General features: G+C 38.9%; 1 protein-coding gene across 1 annotated transcript in view; it reads right to left on the bottom strand.

Moving 5' to 3' along the window:
* UTP18 (UTP18 small subunit processome component) overlaps nucleotides 1-19,598 on the bottom strand; it is a 53,012-nt gene extending 33,414 nt beyond the window's left edge. Inside the window, exons 1-7 of the mRNA XM_006070180.4 lie at nucleotides 19,187-19,598; nucleotides 16,939-17,051; nucleotides 13,702-13,800; nucleotides 11,013-11,080; nucleotides 4,761-4,849; nucleotides 2,761-2,886; nucleotides 2,496-2,670 (exon numbers count right to left, since the gene is read on the bottom strand). Of these exons, the coding sequence (XP_006070242.1) occupies nucleotides 2,496-2,670; nucleotides 2,761-2,886; nucleotides 4,761-4,849; nucleotides 11,013-11,080; nucleotides 13,702-13,800; nucleotides 16,939-17,051; nucleotides 19,187-19,552 (1,036 nt within the window). The 5' untranslated portion in view covers nucleotides 19,553-19,598. The remainder of the gene's footprint in view (nucleotides 1-2,495; nucleotides 2,671-2,760; nucleotides 2,887-4,760; nucleotides 4,850-11,012; nucleotides 11,081-13,701; nucleotides 13,801-16,938; nucleotides 17,052-19,186) is intronic.
* Between the last annotated feature and the right edge of the window lie 8 nt (nucleotides 19,599-19,606).

The raw sequence follows: 19,606 nt of genomic DNA, 5'->3' as shown, positions 1-19,606 counted from the left end.
AAATCTATAACTGAGATAAAAGACTCAACAGACTCTAAAATATAAAACACTGAGACTCTGGGCCTAATTAAAACAAACAGATTGAGGCCTCAAGTGACCCTTCTGGATTTGGAAACCACTGGGGGAAAAAATGGTTCAGATCTTGAAAATTATGGTTATAATCTCTTTTAATGACTTTTTTGATGCTTACTGTTGTATTTTTTTAGATTCCTAAACTTTTTTTTAGATTCCTCAATGCTTTACATCCAAGAGAACTAAAAAGATAATGCTAACCAGAGTGACACTGACTTGCAGTTCTCCAAATAGAAAAGGGACAAAATATATTTGTGTAGGATATAAGATTAATATAATATAATATAAACAGAAATTTATTACATTTAAATTATTAATGACATCATTCAAGATGCTTCTATTCTTATTTTTTCTGCACTTGATAAAATATTCTCAGAGAAATGTTAGTGTCACTATGCTTATTTTTTCTTTTCCCTTATATTTGTTCTGATTTTTGCTTTATGTATCCATGCTTCTTTGTTATTAGGCGTCTGATGGTTTATGATGTCTATCTTCTTTGTGAATTATACTTTTTATCATTACAAATATTCACCTGTTTCATTTAAAAATAAATTTAAAAAAGGGACAGTCAGCCAGATGTTTACTCCTTCCCCTGACAGGCCTATGCCCATTCTCAGCTGAAAGTAGCTACTGATTAAAAGAACTTCACCCCTTACCCCCTCTTTTAAGAATAAAAGGGTAAACACCTGGAGGGGGGAAATGATAAGGAGAGAATGAAGGGACAAGATAGGTGATTAAATATTTAATCCTACTAGGGATTAGAAAGAGAAATAGAAAATAGAAATATATGGAACCTCTGTAAGTTAATTATTATTCAAGAAAGTAGGTTTGCTTAACCCACAAAACCAAACAGGCTTGCTTAGCAACAGAAGCACAGGGCATGCTCCCAAACCATAAACCAATGGGGGCATGAGACACGTATCTTGCCCAGTGAGCTAAGTAAGTTAATGATCCCTAGGATATGTGCTCTACACATGTGAAAAACAAATTTGTGGACCTAGCTTGATCACACAGGGACAAGAAAACTCCTGTGCCCAATCTGGAGGAGGAGTTCATGATGAAAACATGGCATCTATTCAAGAAAGACAAAGAAGTGTTCTCCCCCTCCTCACTATTCCTTTGATTATGAAAACTGTAGACCACTAAGTTCTCAGAGCACGGCATTTCTCTCCTGGGCGCTTGGGGCCTCACAGGTGTGCCGTTCTGATAGATAACTTCTTATCCACCACTGTGCTCTTGCTGAATTCCTCTCTGCACTGAGACATAAAGGACTATGGTACCAGCGTTCTTCAGAGCCCCCATGAAATGACACCAATCGGTTTCACTTACACTGTGTAATGCCAGTTACATGTACATAGCATTTTGCTTTTAACTTCACACAAAATATAGTGACAATAAATGCTAATATCAATATTACAACTGTTTTACAAAAGCTGGAGCTTTCAAAATAGAAGCCAGATAAAATTTATAATATGGCCTTGAGCAAAAAAGATATACAACTTAACGATGTCAGATTATAAATGTTGCTACTGCTTAGAGAATGAGTTTTCAGGTCAACTGCTGTGCAACTGATAAGAAAAAGAATGTCCAGGTTAATCAGAATAGAGCCAAATTCCACAGCATGGTAAGTGATCTGATTGTGATCAGACAGATTATATGCTGTTCTTAACGGCGGCAGTAGTTATCAATGAGCATTCACAAAGTGGCAGGTGCTGAGTTCAGCTCAGTCGTGTCCAACTCTCTGCTACCCCATGGCCTGCAGCATGCCAGGCTTCCCTGTCCATCACCAACTCCCATCCTCCCAAGATTTATAATGTTAAGCCAACCAATCACAAGGCTTTGGTTCCCAAGGGTTCATGAAGGTGGCACTGTGCTTTTGTGGTAATGGGGGTAGGAGAATGCCAAAGAATGGATAAGGCAGAGGAAAGACAAATTTTTATCTGATGATACATCTGCTAAGTAGTTCATTTTTCAAAGTACGACTTCCAAAAGCAGTGCTTTGTTTCCCTTTAAATGTAAATCAAAATTGTATTAAAACAAACACCAGAAGAACTGGAGGGTATCCAAATTTCAGAACAAAGAAGTGAAATAATTTGTCTGAAGAATTAGAACCCAGGTGTTCTAGCTCCCAGGCTCATATTCTTTCTGCTGCAGCAATTGCTGATTTTACAGCCAAATATGTGCAACTGCCTTTCTACTCTAGGGGAATACAGATTTGCAAACTATAATTTTTTCCCCCAATAAACTCAGTTCACTTTTTTCATTCAAACACATTATCTCAACAACACATTTTCTACACACTAAAACCAAAGAAACTCTATTTTTAAGAACTTTATGGGAAGAAAAAAAAAAGTGGTTCTAAATACTGTTAAACAAACTCAGCTGTGGGCTGTGGGTGTCAGTATATTCAACAGAAACCTTACCTCTTACTTGATGCACAGGAATTAGCTTTCCAGCCAGCATATCATAGACATAAAGAATCTTGCTGTGAGTGCTCGTGGCTAAAACCTCTTCTCCATTAGCACTAAAACAAGCCTTAAAGATCGGAAACTTTTCCAAATAGATGCTCTGAATTTTAGGATTTGTTTTTCCATCAACCTATAAGGAATTATAAAATATTCCTTTTGATTATTTCCAAAGACCATGTATGCTGATTATAAACACTTTTCACTACAAGTCTCCACATACCTGAAATAGGGATACAGCATTATCCAGTCCAGCGACCATCACAACCTGGGCATGAGGGTGGAACTGCACAGACGAGATCCGAGCAGTAGTAGGACGTTCAGCATTTGCATGCTGGCAGTTCTTCATCTGTGGAAAAATAAAGTTGAAATTTTATCAATTCAAATGGGTTAACATTATCTTCTTTAAAGCATGATAAAAGACATCATAGTTTACAATGCAAAAGAAAGTGCACTGGAATGAAAACCAGAAGACCACAGCTCTGTGACCAACTAGTATTCTAGTACAATGTTTCACTATTCAAGAATCCATTTTTACAATCTTTCAAAGAAGGAGATTAAATCGTTATGCCTTGGAACTCTAGTACACAATCATTTCCCTGAGATATATCCATTTGAGTTAGGAGATTTTTATTTCCATGGAAATTTTACTTAAAACTCCTACTCTGGCATCGCTGTAGTCATGGTACACAATAAAAGGCAACGAGTGGTCATTCCCAAGGTTCTATGGTTGGCATGTCCACTTGTGCAAACTCCAGGATAGTGATGGATGGGAAAACCCAGTGTGCTGCGGTTCATGGGGTCACAAAGTCAGACTTGACTCAGCAACTGAACAACAGCAATGGTTGGTATGGATTGGTAATGTTTTTCTCTCACGGTATATGGTTGTTAGTTTGAAGTAATGATGATCTCATGTGTCATTTGGACTATTTTCACACTTTTGTTTTGTTTTTACAGGCTTTTCACTCTGCATTAAAAATGAAATTATATAAAACATCATAGTATTATATGATGTTCTGTTTTTGACTACATTTTCAACAGAGGTGAATTCACTCTATGAGGAGCTAAATGAATTACCTTCAGAGTAAGGACAGACAGAATCACTAATAATTTATCATGATAAGATCCCCTTTTCTCATATAATTCACATGCTATCATTTTATAATGGGGAAAATTACATCAAAGAAAGAACAGTTCATTTGACAGATATTTGAAGTAAGTGCTGGGTAAGCACTTGGTTACAACAATGAACAAGTGGGACACAGGAGTAAATTAGAAGGTAACTAGAGTAAGCTACTTTTTAAAAGAAGATTGAAAAAAGATTTATTTGGCTGTATCAAGTCTTAGTTGCAGCACATGGGGAATCTTTATTGCAACATGCAGTAGTTTTTCTTGCAGCAGTCTCTCTAGTTTCAATGGATGGGCGTAGTTGGGTGTAGTTGATCTGTGGTTCATGGGATCTTAGTTCCCTGACAAGGATCAGACCCAAGTCCTCCACACTGGAAGGCAGATTCTTAACCACTGGACCACTAGGGAAGTCTTGAGTAAGCCACTTTAGACAGGAAGGCCAGGAAAGACATTTCTAGGGCATTATGTGAGCAGAAAGGTAAGAATGAGTTTGCCACTGGCTGTGCTTGAAAAACAGACAGAAGACTGAGCAAGAACAAAGGTTTAGAGGCAAGAAAGGACTCAGCATGTGCAGAAAACAGAAACAAGGTCTCTGCAGCCTAAATAAGGAGTAAGAGAAAAAGGGATGAGATGAAATTGAAGACGTAAGCATTAAGTCAGATCCCAGGAAGAGGGTAGTGTAGACTATGATACGACAGCTTACAAAGAGCAATGAAAAGTGACAGGACATGACGCTTTATTTTTAAAAGACCCTTCAGGCTACTGTAGGAAGAATGGTTGAGGAAGAAGTGGAAATGGAGAGTCTAGCCATGAAATTGTTGCCATGCAGCACGAACCAGGCTCCTGTCAACAGAAAGGATGAGAAATGCAAAAGGAGGAATCAAGCAAGAATCATAAAAGATTCCTGGGAACGTAATTTAATGTTATCATTTTTGCAAAAGGAAAAAAAAAAACACCTTACACAAATATTTATCAAGGCAAAAAGACAGCAAGCACATTTAATCCCACAGATAACAGAAAGCCATAGGTCTGAAAGTCAAAGTATTTTGGATTTGAGGTAATTAACTGGTTTGGCCCAATTTTACTAATTCTCACCTTTAAGATTCCTTTAGGAAGAGATGTAGATGTGGATATGAAATTCCCAGTCCTTTGCAACAAATCATCTTCATCCTCTTCACTTTCATCTATGTCAAACAAACCCATAAGTTTATCTTTAGAATCAATGAGATAGCCATCACCTATCCCAAACACCTGTATTTCAAACTTCAACTCCCCTCCCATTCTCCCAATCTCAATCATTTTATTTAAGCTACAACTGGTAAAAGTAAAACAGCAAAATAAATTTGAAAGAGGAAATGACAAACACATCAATGTATATGTTTAAAAGCCTGACTCTGGAATGAAAGGCAGACATTCACTACAGTGACTAAAAGAACATGAAATAAAGATAAACTGAGTCAACATTTAAAGAGAGAAACTCATAATTGTGGCAAAACTGGCAACAGGATGAACAGCAGATCTAGCTTAACAATTCACAAGAAAAAGAACTAGAACTTTTAGTTGACTGGAAGATCACTGGTAGCAAACCATGTGTCAGAACTTCAAAGAAAGGTAATAGGCCTGCTCTTCCCCTGGAGATGACTGATTAATCTCCTAAAGAAAGCTGAGAAGCTAAGCAGAGTATTTCAGGTTAAGGGGGCAAAACCTAGCACCAGAAGCCCTCTAGGGTACCTAAGGGACCTGATAAACTACCAGGCTCTGAAATTGTTGCCACAAAAGGCAGTACATAAAATTAAAGGTGAAATAAAAGAATCGTAAGAAAATCTCCCAAGACCTGAAACCCAGCTTTAAAACCTCGTACTGTCTCATTAGAATAAAATGTTTTAGGATTGCTAGTACCCCTTGCCCAGCCACTTACCCAAAAACAACTGTACAAATTCTCTAGAAAAATATATCATAGTCCTAGACCTCTAGTTAATCAATACTACTTTTCTTTAATTGGAGTATAATTGCTTTTCCATATTGTGTTAGTTTCTGCCATACAACGTGAATCAGCTATATATATGCTATACATATTCCCCCCTTTCGGAGTCTCCCTCCCATCCCACCCCCATCCCATCTCTCCAAGTCATTACAGAGCACCAAGCTGAGCTCCCTGTACTATACAGAAGGTTCCCATTAGCTATCTGTTTTACACATGTGTTAGTTGTTCAGTTGTGTCCGACTGTTTGTAACCCCATGGACAGTAGTCCATCAGGCTCCTCTGTCCATGGAATTCTCCAGACAAGAATAATGGAGTGAGTAGCTAGTCCCTTCTCCAGGGGATCTTCCAGACCCAGGGATCGAACCTGTGTCTCCTGCATTGCAGGCAGATTCTTTACCACCTGAGCCACCAGGGAAGCCCCACCGCACACACAGGAATGTATACAAGTCAATGCTACTCTCTTAATTCATCCCATCTTCCCTTCCCCACATGTCCAAAAGTCTGTTCTCTACATCCATGTCTTCTATTCCTGCCCTGCAAATAGGTGCAGTACCATTTTTCTATTTGATACTATTTTTCATGTACAATGCCCACCACTCAATGAAACAGAACCAAGTCAATAATGACAAGGTGAGTATAATCTGACTGAAAACCTAAGGGGAAACAATCCTCACAGGAGATCTAGATAATGGAGTTATCAGACATAAAAATTTAAATATTATGTTTAAAACTTATGGAAAAAGAGATCAGGTCTCTGGTTTCCAGAGATTGGTGAGGGAGAGGAACATAAGGGGAAATTGGATGAAGGCAGTCAAAAAGGTACAAGCTTTCAGTTATAAGATCAGTAAGTACTAGAGATATAACATACAACATGATAACTAGAATTCTGCTATATATATCAAAGTTGTTAAGATATAAAAATCTTAAGACATCTCATCACAAGGAAAAATATTTCTTTTCTATGTGTATAACTTTTTATCTATCTGAGATGACGGATGTTCACATACACTAAACTTATTTTGGTGATCATTTCATGATGTCTGTAAGTCAAATCATTACACTGTACACCTTAAACTTATACAGTGTTGTAGGTCAATTCTCTCAATAAAACTGGAAGGAAAAGAAAAAAATTAAAACTTCATTTTTAACATATTTAACATATTTAAAAGACATGTTTTACATATTTGAAAGACAAGACTCAGAAATAAGCCAGAAAACTAGCTGACTAAAAAAAGAACCAGCCACTTCTCTGGCAGTCCAGCAGTTAAGACTTTGCCTTCCAATGCAGGGGGTAAGGGTTTGATCCTTGGTTAGGGAGCAAAGATCCCACATGCCTCTAGACCAAAAAACCAAAACACAAATAGAAGCAATACTGTAACAACTTCAGTAAAGACTTAAAAAACAAAACAAAATCTCAGACTATCATAAAAAAATAGAACCAAATAGAAATTCTAGAACTGAAAAACACAGTAATGAAAATTTAACATCCAGTGGATGGTTTTAACAGGTATCAAAATTACATGAGGAGAGAATTAGTGGTCTAGAAAAAGGATCAGAAAAAATTATCCAGACTAAAGCACAGAAAGCAAAAAGAAAATACAGAAAAGAACAGTCTATAGCCATACCACCCTGAATGCATCCAATCATCAGAAAAGAACACACAGAATGTTTTAAAAAAAAATTAACATAAATGTAACTGGTATCCTAGAAAGAAAGAAAGAATGGAACAAAAACAATTTGAAGAGATTAACAGGCAAGAATTTGCAAAACTTAGAAAAGGCATCTAGCCAGATTCAAGTGTACCTATGAAGACCAAGAATACAAAGCAATCTAAAAAGACTGGGGGGAGGGGTAGATAAATTGACAAAAAAGCAACAATAACACAACTACAATATTGAGGAATTATTACTGATTACTGCAAGCATATCAGTTCAGCTCAGTTGCTCAGTCATGTCCAACTCTTTGCAAACCCACAGACTGCAGCATACCAGGCTTTCCTGTCCATTACCAACTCCCAGAGCTTGCTCAAACTTATGTCCATTGAGTCAGTGATGCCATCCAACCATCTCATCCTCTGATGTCCCCTTCTCCTCCTGCCTTCAATCTTTCCCAGCATTAGGGTCTTTTCCAAGGAGTCAGTTCTTCGCATCAGGTGGCCAAAGTATTGGAGCTTCAGCATCAGTTCTTCCAAAGAATATTCAGGACTGCTTTCCTTTAGGATGGACTGGTTGGATCTCCTTGCAGTCCAAGGGACTCTCAAGACTCTTCTCCAACACCACAGTTCAAAAGTATCAATTCTTCGGCGCTCAGCCTTCTTCACAGTCCAACTCTCACATCCATACATGACAACTGGAAAAACCATAGCTTTGACTAGACAGACCTTTGTCAGCAAAGTAATGTCTCTGCTTTTTAACATGCTGTCTAGGTTTGTCATAATTATTCTTCCAAGGAGCAAGCATCTTTTAATTTCATGGCTGCAGTCACCATATGTAGTGATTTTGGAGCCCCAAAAATAGTCTGTCACTGATTCTCCATCTATTTGCCATGAGGTGAGGGGACCAGATGCCATGATCTTCACATTTTGAATGTTAAGAGTTTTAAGCCAGCTTTTTCACTCTCCTCTTTCACGTTCATCAAGAGGCTCTTTAGTTCCTCTTCACCTTCTACCATTAAGGGTGGTGTCATCTGCGTATCTGAGGTTATTGATATTTCTCCTAGCAATCTTGATTCCAGCTTGTGCTTCATCCAGTCCAGCATGAAGTACTCTGCATATGAATTAAATAAGCAAGATGACAATATACAGCCTTGATGTACTCCTTTCCCAATTTGGAACCAGTCTGTTGTTCCATGTCTGGTTCTAACTGCTGCTTCTTGATCTGCATACAGATTTCACAGGAGGCAGGTAAGGTGGTCTGATATTTTCATGTGTTTAAGAATTTTCCATAGTTTTCTGTGACCCACATAGTCAAAGACTTTAGTGCAGTTGATGAAGCAGATGTTTTTCTGGAATTCTCTTGCTTTTTCTATGATCCAATGGATCATAACAGCATTATAGTTATGTTTAAAGCGGGGTGGGGGGGCGGTATTTCTCTTTTAATCTAGAAACCTCCTTGGCAGTCCAGGAGTTAAGATTCCGCACATTCACTTCAGGGTGCACAGGTCTAATCCCTGGTCAGGGAACTTACGTAACAGTGAGCCAAAAAAAGTAATTCAGAAAGAACAAAAAATAACCTTAAAAAAACATAATAATCTAGTATTTATAGATAAAAATAACAAATGGTGGGACTTCCCTGGTGGTCTAGTAGTTAAGAATCTGCCTTAAGGGGACAGAGTTAAGTGGTTAGAAATCTCAAGGGACATGAGTTCGATCCTTGGTCTGGGAAGACCCCTCATGCCATGGAGCATCTAAACCCATGTGATGGAATTCCTGAGCCCACACACTCCAGGGTCTGCACACTGCAATAAAGAATAGCCCCCACTCACTGCAACTAGAGAAAAGCCCACACACAGCAATGAAGACCTAGCACAGCCAAAAATTAACTAATTAATTTTTAAAAATAACTGTGAGATTAAAACTGTGAAGCTAGGTTATTATAGTCACCACTTTGCCAATAAGTATACTTTGGACAAATCACTTGTATCTTTTTGAACCTTACTCTTGTCATCTGTCCAATAAAGGTATTAGACTTCAAAATCCCAGATAGTAACAGACTGGCTAACTGTTGACCTAATTCGTTTCCCTTTTCTCCTTGGCACAAAGACACACTCTATTTCCTGGTATTCCATGCAGTTAAGTGTGGTCTCATTACTGAGTTCTGGCCAAAAACATGGGGGTGCAAGTATCATGTAGCACTTGCAGGACAGGTTTTATTAACCTCCCTTGGTGAGCCTCTCTCACTTCTCCTATAAGTCAACTGGTAGTCGTCAATACCTTCGGCAACTCTGGAAGGCCCAGAATAAGATGGCAGAATCTCTAAGAATTTGGGCCCCTGAAGTAGAACATGACCTCACCACCCTAACTGTATGCACAGAAAAAAAATTCTACCTGATTAAGCCACTGGGATCTGGGAAATTTTCTGCTTCAGTGCTAGCATAAAACCTTATCTATAATTACATGGATCTAAAATAGAGTATTCTATGAATGCAGTATTCTAAAACGGATAATAAAATTGTATTTCATTCAGGAAAGTAAACTGGTGACCAAAGTTTGTAATTATGTCATGTTAAAAAAAGTGATGACAAGATAATTAACATACCAAAAAAAACTTGGAAAAATATTTCTCAAATAACAGAACAGTTTCATATGAAAGAGAGATAAGATTATATCTCTTCAAAACACAGGACTAGAGAGTAGGAAGATTAAATTTCAAAATAGTAAAAAATTAGAACAATTAGTTCTTAAAGAGGAAGAGAGTAAGAAACAGCCAAATAAAGAGCACAACATTATTTGATATATTTAAGCAGAGGTTAAGTTATCATCTAGCAGCTGTTGTGGAAAAGCTTCTTGCAGTGGATCGAGTCAGGTTATATCACTAAGAGTCCCTCAACCTCTAAAAGTATCTAGTTGGAAACCAGAAGGTAAGTTTCTACTTACTAACTGATTGAGTTTTCTATCAGAAATGTATAAAACTGGTTCCTTGTAAGGGCTCCCTATACTTGAATACCAGGACTGACATAGGTTGGGAGAAGGAAGGGAGAGGTGATGACGACAATCAAATAGAAATTCATCAGATATCAAAGATGCTAAGAAAGGAGCTCCTGTATTACAATGAAAGGCTACACTGCAGAATCCCTCAAGGATTTCAAAGGTCAATTTCAAGTCTAAAATTTGTAACTCCAAAAACTCATATCAGGTCTTGGCCAAACTGTAACATCTAAACTCAAAGATCTTAACGGTAGAAAACAGTTTTGGTACAAGTCAAACTTAAAATCCGGAGTTGAAAAATAGGTTTTTAGGAAGTATGTAATCATCTGGGTCTGACCTGACAGGTGTTCCTTAGCAAAACATTCCATTTCCTAGTGGATAGCTAAATCAGTTGCTCATGTCTTTGGAAGGGGCGCTGAATCAAGAAATAACACTACTATTTATTTTTTTTACTTAATCCTATGTCATAATGTAACATAGTTCTGTTGAAGAAAACAAAACAAAATTCATCCATTATTGCCTTTACAAGTAAAGAGTATACTATTAAGTCTTACATTATTGTAAAAGCATTTCCCTCAGAGAAATGGTAGACTTCAAAACCAGGTATTTAAAAAAAAAGACATTTCAAACATTAATGAGTCTCATGAGAAACCTCAAATAATAACAGAACAACATTAGGAATCTAGTTACCAATTTAAACAGAGGTGTCAACACTCACCATCTGAAGGTGTTTTCCATTTATTGGCCTCTGCCCAGGCAGGTACTCCCCCCATAGCATGCTGAAATCTAAGCAAAAACATAAAATTTTGCAGGGACCACTGTATTTATACTTTGGTACATTTAAAGAATATAGGTCAGAACATAAATAGAAATCTCTTCCAAAGAAGTTCTTATCCTGAAGAACAGAAGGGCTAGTCACACAGGATATTCCCAACCTGCCTAAATTGATAACCATCTAAACTAGTCCGGGATACAGGACACCTGGATACCTATTTGTTGTTACTAATTACATTTGCTGTTGCCTTATTTGCATATATAAACACACAAGATTTGGTGATTAAGAAATAGAAAACTCTTTGCGGTTATAAATCAATGCTAACAGAATACACAATAGAATACTAGAACATGTATGAAAGAAAATGACCAGAATGGTAAAATAAACAAACCTTCATTGTATATCCTTTGACTAAAATGGGAGCACTTCACCCTAGAAAAAGTAAGCTCCAAGAGAAGCATGCTAGTTACATTCTGGTATGTAGAAGCCTGCAAAAATCATTCTAATTGTTTAAAACAGAATCATAGACAAGTCCACCAAACTAAGCCCACTGGACAAAATGTATGAAACTGTTTTCAAAAGTTGGACAAAAGGCAACATAGGACTATGATCCCTAAGAGAAGAGAAATAACAAGGGGAGCCATGCCATTACTGGGATTTTCCCCTCAAGGCATTTTTATAAGACCCTGACACAGAGGTAAGGGGAAAATGATCCGACTTGAAAGACGCTGAGACAACAGGAATTTGAGGGGCAATCAACTATAGAAGAGGAAGAGAATGAGCTCCAGAAATTTGCACAGGGGGTCCACAGACACTTCTGAATACTAAGCTACACACTCACAGAATAAAATTCCATGAGGTCAAGCAAGGAACTACTAGACGGATCTAAGTTGCACAGAACCAAAGTTCAGACATTTGAGTTCAACCAGTCAGAGGAAGGGTCCTTATTGAACACTCAGGACATTCAGCAGAGATCCCAGGAAGGTCACATCTTAATAGGGCTAAACCAGCCTAGAATAAATGCTACTCGAATAGAAGAAATCTCTAAAAACAAGTCTTGAAAGGATCAAAGTGATTTCCAAGTCATTTAACTGCCTGCCAAGACAAAGTTAAACACGCACTAAAAACAAAAAACAAAATCCAGGCACTGAACAACATTCACACTGCCCAGAATACAATCAAAATTATTAGATTTACAAAGAAGCAGAAAAATATGAACCATAACCAGAAGAAAAAAAAAAAAGCAATCAACAGAAATGAAAGACCTGACAGGATTAGCGCTCGAGGACCTAAAAGTAACTAATACACATAAAAACGAATGAAACCGTGCCATTTGCATAAATGTGGATGACTCTAGAGACGGTCACAAAGTGAGGTGAGTCAGAAACAGAAAAACAAATATCATGTAATATTGCTTACATGTGGAATCTAGAAAAGTGATACAGCAAAGCAGAGAGACACACAGATGTAGAGAACAAGTGTATGGTAATGGATGGGGGCGGGGGGGGGGGGCAGGATGAACTGGGAGGTTGGGATTGACGCATATACACTATGCATAAAATAGATAACTAATGAGAACCTAACGCATAGCACAGGACAGTCTACTCAATGCTCTGTGGTACCTAAACGGGAAGGAAATCCAAAAAAGAGGGAATATATGTACATGTATAGCTGATTCACCTTGCTGTACAGCAGAAACACAACTTTGTAGAGCAACTATACTCCAATAAAAATTAATAGAAAATAAAATAAAACAGCTAATACAAATATATTCAAGTATTTAAAGGATGTATGAACACAATAAAAGGAAAAATAGCAACTAAACAGAACAAAATGAAAGGTCTAGTTGAAAAGATCTTCTCAAGCTGGAAAATATCTGAAATAACAAATTCACTAAATGGGTTTAACAGACTGAAAAAACTATATACTGTATTATTGTATTTATATGACATTCTGGAAAAAGCAAATCTATAAAGACAGAAAATGGATCAATGCTTGTCAGGGGCTAATGGAGTTAGAAGATGAAGAGAGAATGCTGACTATTGAGGGGTATAAAAGAACTTTCTGAGTGAAAGCAATGTTCTGTATCTTGATTACATATATTAATTGTCATGGGCTTACATGACTATACCTACTAAACAAAATTTACAGAATGATACTTTAAAAGGGTGAATTTCAATATATGTAAATTATACTTCAATAAATCTACTGTCAAAATATAGTGATAATGTAATGAATCTCTAGGAATATAAAAAAAATTCAGTACAAAAAATAAACATACCTTAAAATACTTTTAAAGGTACACAAGTTTGAATTAATAAAATGTTTCAATAAAAAATCATTATTTTAAAATATGTATTTTCCAGTTCTGTTCAACCTCAAGAGCCTAGAAGTTGTGGAAAAGAGATGATTTACCACATACCAACTAACAAGCAAGTGAACAATAATATCATTGATCATACTTGGACAGTGGGATTCCAAGTTTTTTGTACTTGTGTTCTCTCTCTGCTCCCTCATAATAAAGTTAAATCATTTTCCAAGGACAATTCTTTTATGATTCAAAATGGAAATCTGACTACCCAAGAAGCTGTTACAGCCAAAGGTTGAACAAGTCAAAATAAAATACACTTACTCTTCTTTAAGTCTCTTTTGAAGCTCATCTTTTGAAAGCTGATTTTCACTGGCATTTTTCATCATATCTTTCCGAAAACGATTGTTCATCATGTCAACCCTACAAAAAAAAATAGAACAGTATGCTTTAGTTAACTTAAAGAATTAACATTAACAGTTGTTGCCTTTAGTATTTGGAGCAAACAACACAGGCCAAGATTTATAAGATGTGGAACATCTCAAATATACATTCTTCATTCTTCCAGAAATAAAAAGTAAATCTCTAATATTTCAGGTCACCTAATTCACCCTCTGGTGAGCTATTTCAAATTCATGACTTCTCTAGACACAGCTTACAGCCATTCACCAAAATTAATTCCAGGTAAATCACCCAAACTTTAAAATACTATGAAGGAAAAATATAGGTAAATATTTTTCTCTCTGATGCAGAACTTTTTACTGTTAAAATCAGAAGAAAAAAAAAAGATTTCACTACATATATACTTGAATATTCTGTGCCAAACAATATTAAAACCAACTTAAAAGCAAACAAAAAGCGAGAAGATGAGTTTCTCTGGTGGCTCACTGGTAGGCAATTTACCTGCAGAAGACTCGAGTTGGATCCCTGATCTGGGAAGATCCCACATGCTGTGGGGCAATTAAGCCCAAGCGCCACAATTATTGAGCCTGAGCTCTGCTGCTGCTAAGTTGCTTCAATTGTGTCCGACTCTGTGCGACCCGAGAGACAGCAGCCCACTAGGCTCCTCTGTCCCTGGGATTCTCCAGGCAAGAACACTGGAGTGGGTTGCCATTTCTTTCTCCAATACATGAAAGTGAAAAGTGAAAGTGAAGTCGCTCAGTCATGTCCGACTCTTAGCGACCCCATGGACAGCAGCCTACCAGGCTCCTCCGTCCATGGGATTTTCCAGGCAATAGTACTGGAGTGGGGTGCCACTGCCTTCTCCGAGCCTGAGCTCTAGAGCCTGGCAACTGCAACTACTGAGACCATAAGCCACAACTACAGAAGCCCACACACCCTAGAGAAGAAACCATAATGAGAAGTTCGCACACTGCACTAGAGAAGAGCCCTCACTCTCCACAACCAGAGAAAAGCCCAAGCAACATCAAAGACATGGCACAGCCAAAAATAAATAAAATTATATAGTTTTTAAAGCTAGAAGATAATGTGCAATAAACTTGACATTAAAAGGTTTGAAATTCTCAATTACATAAGGAGCTAATATACTAAAATCATTAATAAACAGTCTCATTCTGCCATATGCAACAACATGGATGAACACTATGTGAAATAAAACAGACATGGAAGAAAAATACTGCATGGTCTCACTTATGCGTGGACTCTGAAGAGAAGAACAGACAAAAGCAAAGAGTGGAATGACGATTACCAGGGGTGAGAAGGTAGACGAAACAGGGAGATGCTGGTCGAAGAGTACAAAGCTGCAGTTATATAGGATAGAGAGCTAATGCAAAGCATGACTACAGTTAATATTACACACTGGAAATTTGCAAAGTGAGGAGATTTCAACTGCTCTCACTACAAATAAAAATGGTAACTCTTTGAAGAAATGGAAATGCAATTAATTTACATGACTGCAGTAATAACTTCACTATGTATATGTATAGCAAATTATCATGTTGTACACCTTAAACACATTCAACTTTTATTTGAAAAGTAAACAAAATGAAACAGTGTTTAGTGGACAAAACAAGCAAAGACATAACAGAGACTACTTTTAAGAAATACCAATGACTAACAAAAACTGATCTATCTTCTCAACAAAAATTAAGTAGGTATTTCCCACCCGTTAAACTGACAAGGTCTGAAAACAGAAATTACGGTTTTCAAAAAAGAGTAAAACAAATACTTTTCAATTGAAAAGTAAACTGGTAGAACTTCAGAGTCAGCCTGGTAGTAATTATCAACAACCCTAGATATGTCTCCTCTTTGATTAAATTATTCTACCTCTGAAAGACTGGAGCCTCATCCTCTGCTTCCTTTTCAAACCTACCCTCTTTCCTCACTGCATCCTCATCCTCACCCCCAACTCCATCATCACTGCACTCCTTCAAGGGTGCAGCAGTGGAATATCTGGCATCCAGTTCTAAGAATAAGTGGTGGCAGAGTTCAATACAGAAGCTCCTTTGCCCCAGTGATGTTGCATATTTGTCTGTCTGTGGCTTCAACTTCTGGCTTTAGATTTCATAAATTCATTTTCTAATTTAAAAGAAGAATCTTCCTTTAATTTTAAAAGAAAAAGGTTTATGCATAAACATGCCCATCTCAACATTAATTTAAAAAAATAACTTACCCAACAACAGCTATGTAAATTATGGTTAAATCATATAATGGATTATAATACATCCATTATAGTAGTCTTTAAAGTGTTTATAAGGTGTTTTGTTTTTTTTTTTAATTAGGGAGAAATGCTTGTAATACAGTACATTCTTCCTATGCGTGTGTGCTTGCTAAGTTGTTTCAGTCACGTCCAACTCTTTGCAACCCTTGGACTCGGAGCCCATCAGGCTCTTCTGTCCATGAAATTCTCTAAGCAAGAATATTGGAGTGGGTTACCATGCCCTTCTCCAGGAGATCTTTCCAACCGAGGGATCAAACCTGTCTCTCTTACATCTCTTGCATTGGCAGGCGAGTTCTTTACCACTAGCGCCACCTGGGAAGCCCATGTAAATTATGGTTAAATCATATAATGGATAACATATCCATTTTAAAGTGTTTATAAAGTTTTTTTTTTAACTAGGGAGACATGCTTGCAATACAATACATTCTCATCAATTAAAGTACATACTGTGCATGATGGCTAATTTTTTTTAGTCTTTTCTCCATTTCAGGCATGTGTAAAGAGCTCTACATATAGTATTTAATCTCAAGAGCCTTCTGATATAGTTACTATCTCCATTTTACAAAGGAGAAAAGACAGGTTCCAAACTGGCCTGTAGTCAGTTAGGAACTGGCCAAACTGGGAAGCAAACTCAGGTCTGACCCCCAAACACTGTGCTCTCTTAGCTTCTCTGTAGAGCACAGAAGAGAGGAGAGATGCATGCCAGCACACTAACCGTGGTTCTCCCTCGGCGATGGGATATGAATGGTCTTTGCCATATACTTTCCAGTACTTTTTAAATCTTCACAGAATCACATATTCAGAAAGAGAACGTTCTTAAAACCTGAAAAACAACTTCTGACGCATCCAGAGGGATTCCAGAAAAAAATTAGGCAACCTACATCTCCTCATCTTCATCTTCTTCATCCAGCCAAACTGGCTTCTTCTGAGGTAGAAAATTATCTTTTGCTTCCTTTTCCACTTCTGAGTCATCTGAGTCTTCCTGTACTTGAACCTAGAGAAGACAAAATACCCACAAGCACTGAGTCTTTCTTATCTCATGGTGGCAGACTTTGTAGTTACACTGTTTGTAGAATGCTTTGTTTTTATGGCCCTCTGATCAAATTATGGGACAGAATACTACCACAGCAAATGCTAGAGGCAGAACAGAAAACCAGATTAGAGATAGAGAAATGCATCACCCACTGGACAGGTGAGGTAAGATAGAACAGTCTAGGAGAAAAAGTCAACTAGCTGAGAAGATCAAAAAAGACAAGAGTAAAAGGTAAGTTAGATAAAAGAGCAGGGAAAATCACAGAACTACACAAATCACAGGATCCGAGGCAGACTGACACCAAAAATAAAATAACATGATTGAATGTCATGACTAAACCATATTTCATATTCTTAGACACACTTCTCTATTTTTCTTAACTGTTCTTGATCCCCTACCTACTTAAGAAACTTTATACTATACAATCAACTCTAAATCTAGACCACAGAATTTACCCTGAAGTGAGCTTGAGCTTTCCCAAAACCACGATAAGTTGCTAAGTTGTTTCAGTCATGTTGGACTCTATGTGACCCCATAGATGGAAACCCACCAGGCTCCCCCATCCCTGGGATTCTCCAGGCAAGAGTACTGGAGTGGGTTGCCATTTCCTTCTCCAATGCATGAAAGTGAAAAGTGAAAGGGAAGTCGCTCATTCATGTCCGACTCTTAGCAACCCCATGGACTGCAGCCTACCAGGCTCTGCCATCCATGGGATTTTCCAGGCAAGAGTACTGGAGTGGGGTGCCGGTGCCTTCTCCAAAACCACGATAGGTATGTTCAAATGATTTATACCTGCTCTATTACTAGCCTATGATCCTTCAAAGCCCAATAAACCCCATTTCACAGTTTCTTTTCCTGACTGGGAAACCATCACATACTTCAGCATTTTCCCAGTAGTATTTCTCTATCTCCCAGCTAGATTCCGCAACCTCTCTCATAAGCACCCAAAGGATGTTCTGGCAATCAACTGATACTTGCTACGTCTGTTTCTTTATCAAATTGAGTAATTCTCAGGAAGGCTTTGCTCTTCTACCCTATGCATTATTGTATAGGCTCCCTCTACATAAATTTAATCTTCCTTTCTTGAATGTCTTTTTATTCTTCAGCATTTCACTGACATAGTTGAGTTTTATCTTCTGCCTCTGCCACTAGTATCTAACTCCAAAAAGGCAAGGATGTTTGCCAGTTTTTGTCTATTGCTGTTTCTCTTCCAGTGCCTAGTAATTGCCTAGGACTTCCTATCTTGGAAGATAAGCCAGATAAAGGATTTTTTTTTTTTAAGCGTGCAAAAAATTTATAATCATTATAATCAATCAATCATGCAGGGTTTTCACCGCCAGGAAAAGAATCTGCCGCCAAATTGGCTCACAAATATTTAAAAGACGAATACAAAAGTTGGCCAATCACTTGGTATGATTGTTAAAACATCAGACAAGACTCCCAGGCCTGTGCACAGGAATTCTAATTCCACAAACAGACTGCCAGTCCTGTGCCCAGGAATTCTGATTTCGCAAACGAAGCAGAACTCCTGAATCACTGCATAGTATTGAGGCAGGTGATGCAACGACTAAGGGGGAGAAGACAGTGGGGATGAGCCACAAAAGATGCTCACGATTAAAACAGTCTAAACGAGTATAAGGGCTTCCCAGGTGGTGCTAGTAGTAAAGAACCCGCCTGCCAATGCATGAGACTTAGGAAACGCGAGTTCGATCCCTGGGTCTGGAAGATCCCCGGGAGAAGGCATGACAACCCACTCCAATAAGCTTGCCTGGAGAATCCCATGGACAGAGGAGCCTGGTGGGCTACAATCCACAGTGTTGCAGAGCTGGACAGAACTGAAGCGACTGTGCGCGCGCGCACGCAAACGAGTATGTATTGAGCGCCTACTGGATACCTGGCGCAGCGGCTCCCAAGCGGGCGAAGAAAGGCGCGGTTTCCGCCCTCCCAGGACTTTAAAGCTGGCACCCCAAGGCGCCCGTGTTCCCGGCTCCCTACCACCTGAGCGCTTCCAGGCACCGCTCCCCAGCGCCCAGGCTCCGCCCCCGGGGGCTCGCAGCCCACTGCGGGCCCAAGCAGCGCGAGGTGGCCTCCCTCACCAGCGGGACCCGCAGACGCCGCAGCAACGCATCCTCGTCGTCCTCCACGTCGCCGAAGACCAGCTCCTCCAGGCACCGCTCTGCTTCCGGCTTGTCCTCTTCTAGCATCAGACGGTTCCGCAGTCGGAGCCGGTTCTCCTCCTCCGCCTCAACTGAGATTGCAGCGGCCGCCGCGCGCGGCCAGGCCAGCGACTTTTGCTGGCATGAGGAGGCAGCCTTTCGGGGCGGCCCGCCCCACCGCGCTCCGGCTCTCCGGTCCGGCCTCACTTGGGTCTTACGGTCCTGTCTCACTCTGCGCCTTCTTTCCGGCGGCATCTTTGGGTTTGAGAAGAAACGCAGGCGCTCACGTGGAACCTCACTGCGCATGCGCTGAGGCCGCAGGTGGCCGGAAGAAGGCTGCACCGCCTTTGAGCATGTGAC

This window comes from Bubalus bubalis, chromosome 3, assembly GCF_019923935.1.
Source record: "Bubalus bubalis isolate 160015118507 breed Murrah chromosome 3, NDDB_SH_1, whole genome shotgun sequence".
Classification (NCBI taxonomy): Eukaryota; Metazoa; Chordata; class Mammalia; order Artiodactyla; family Bovidae; genus Bubalus; species Bubalus bubalis.
The sequence above is the reverse complement of the archived record's forward strand: the minus strand, read 5'-3'. Positions and strand labels throughout refer to the sequence as shown.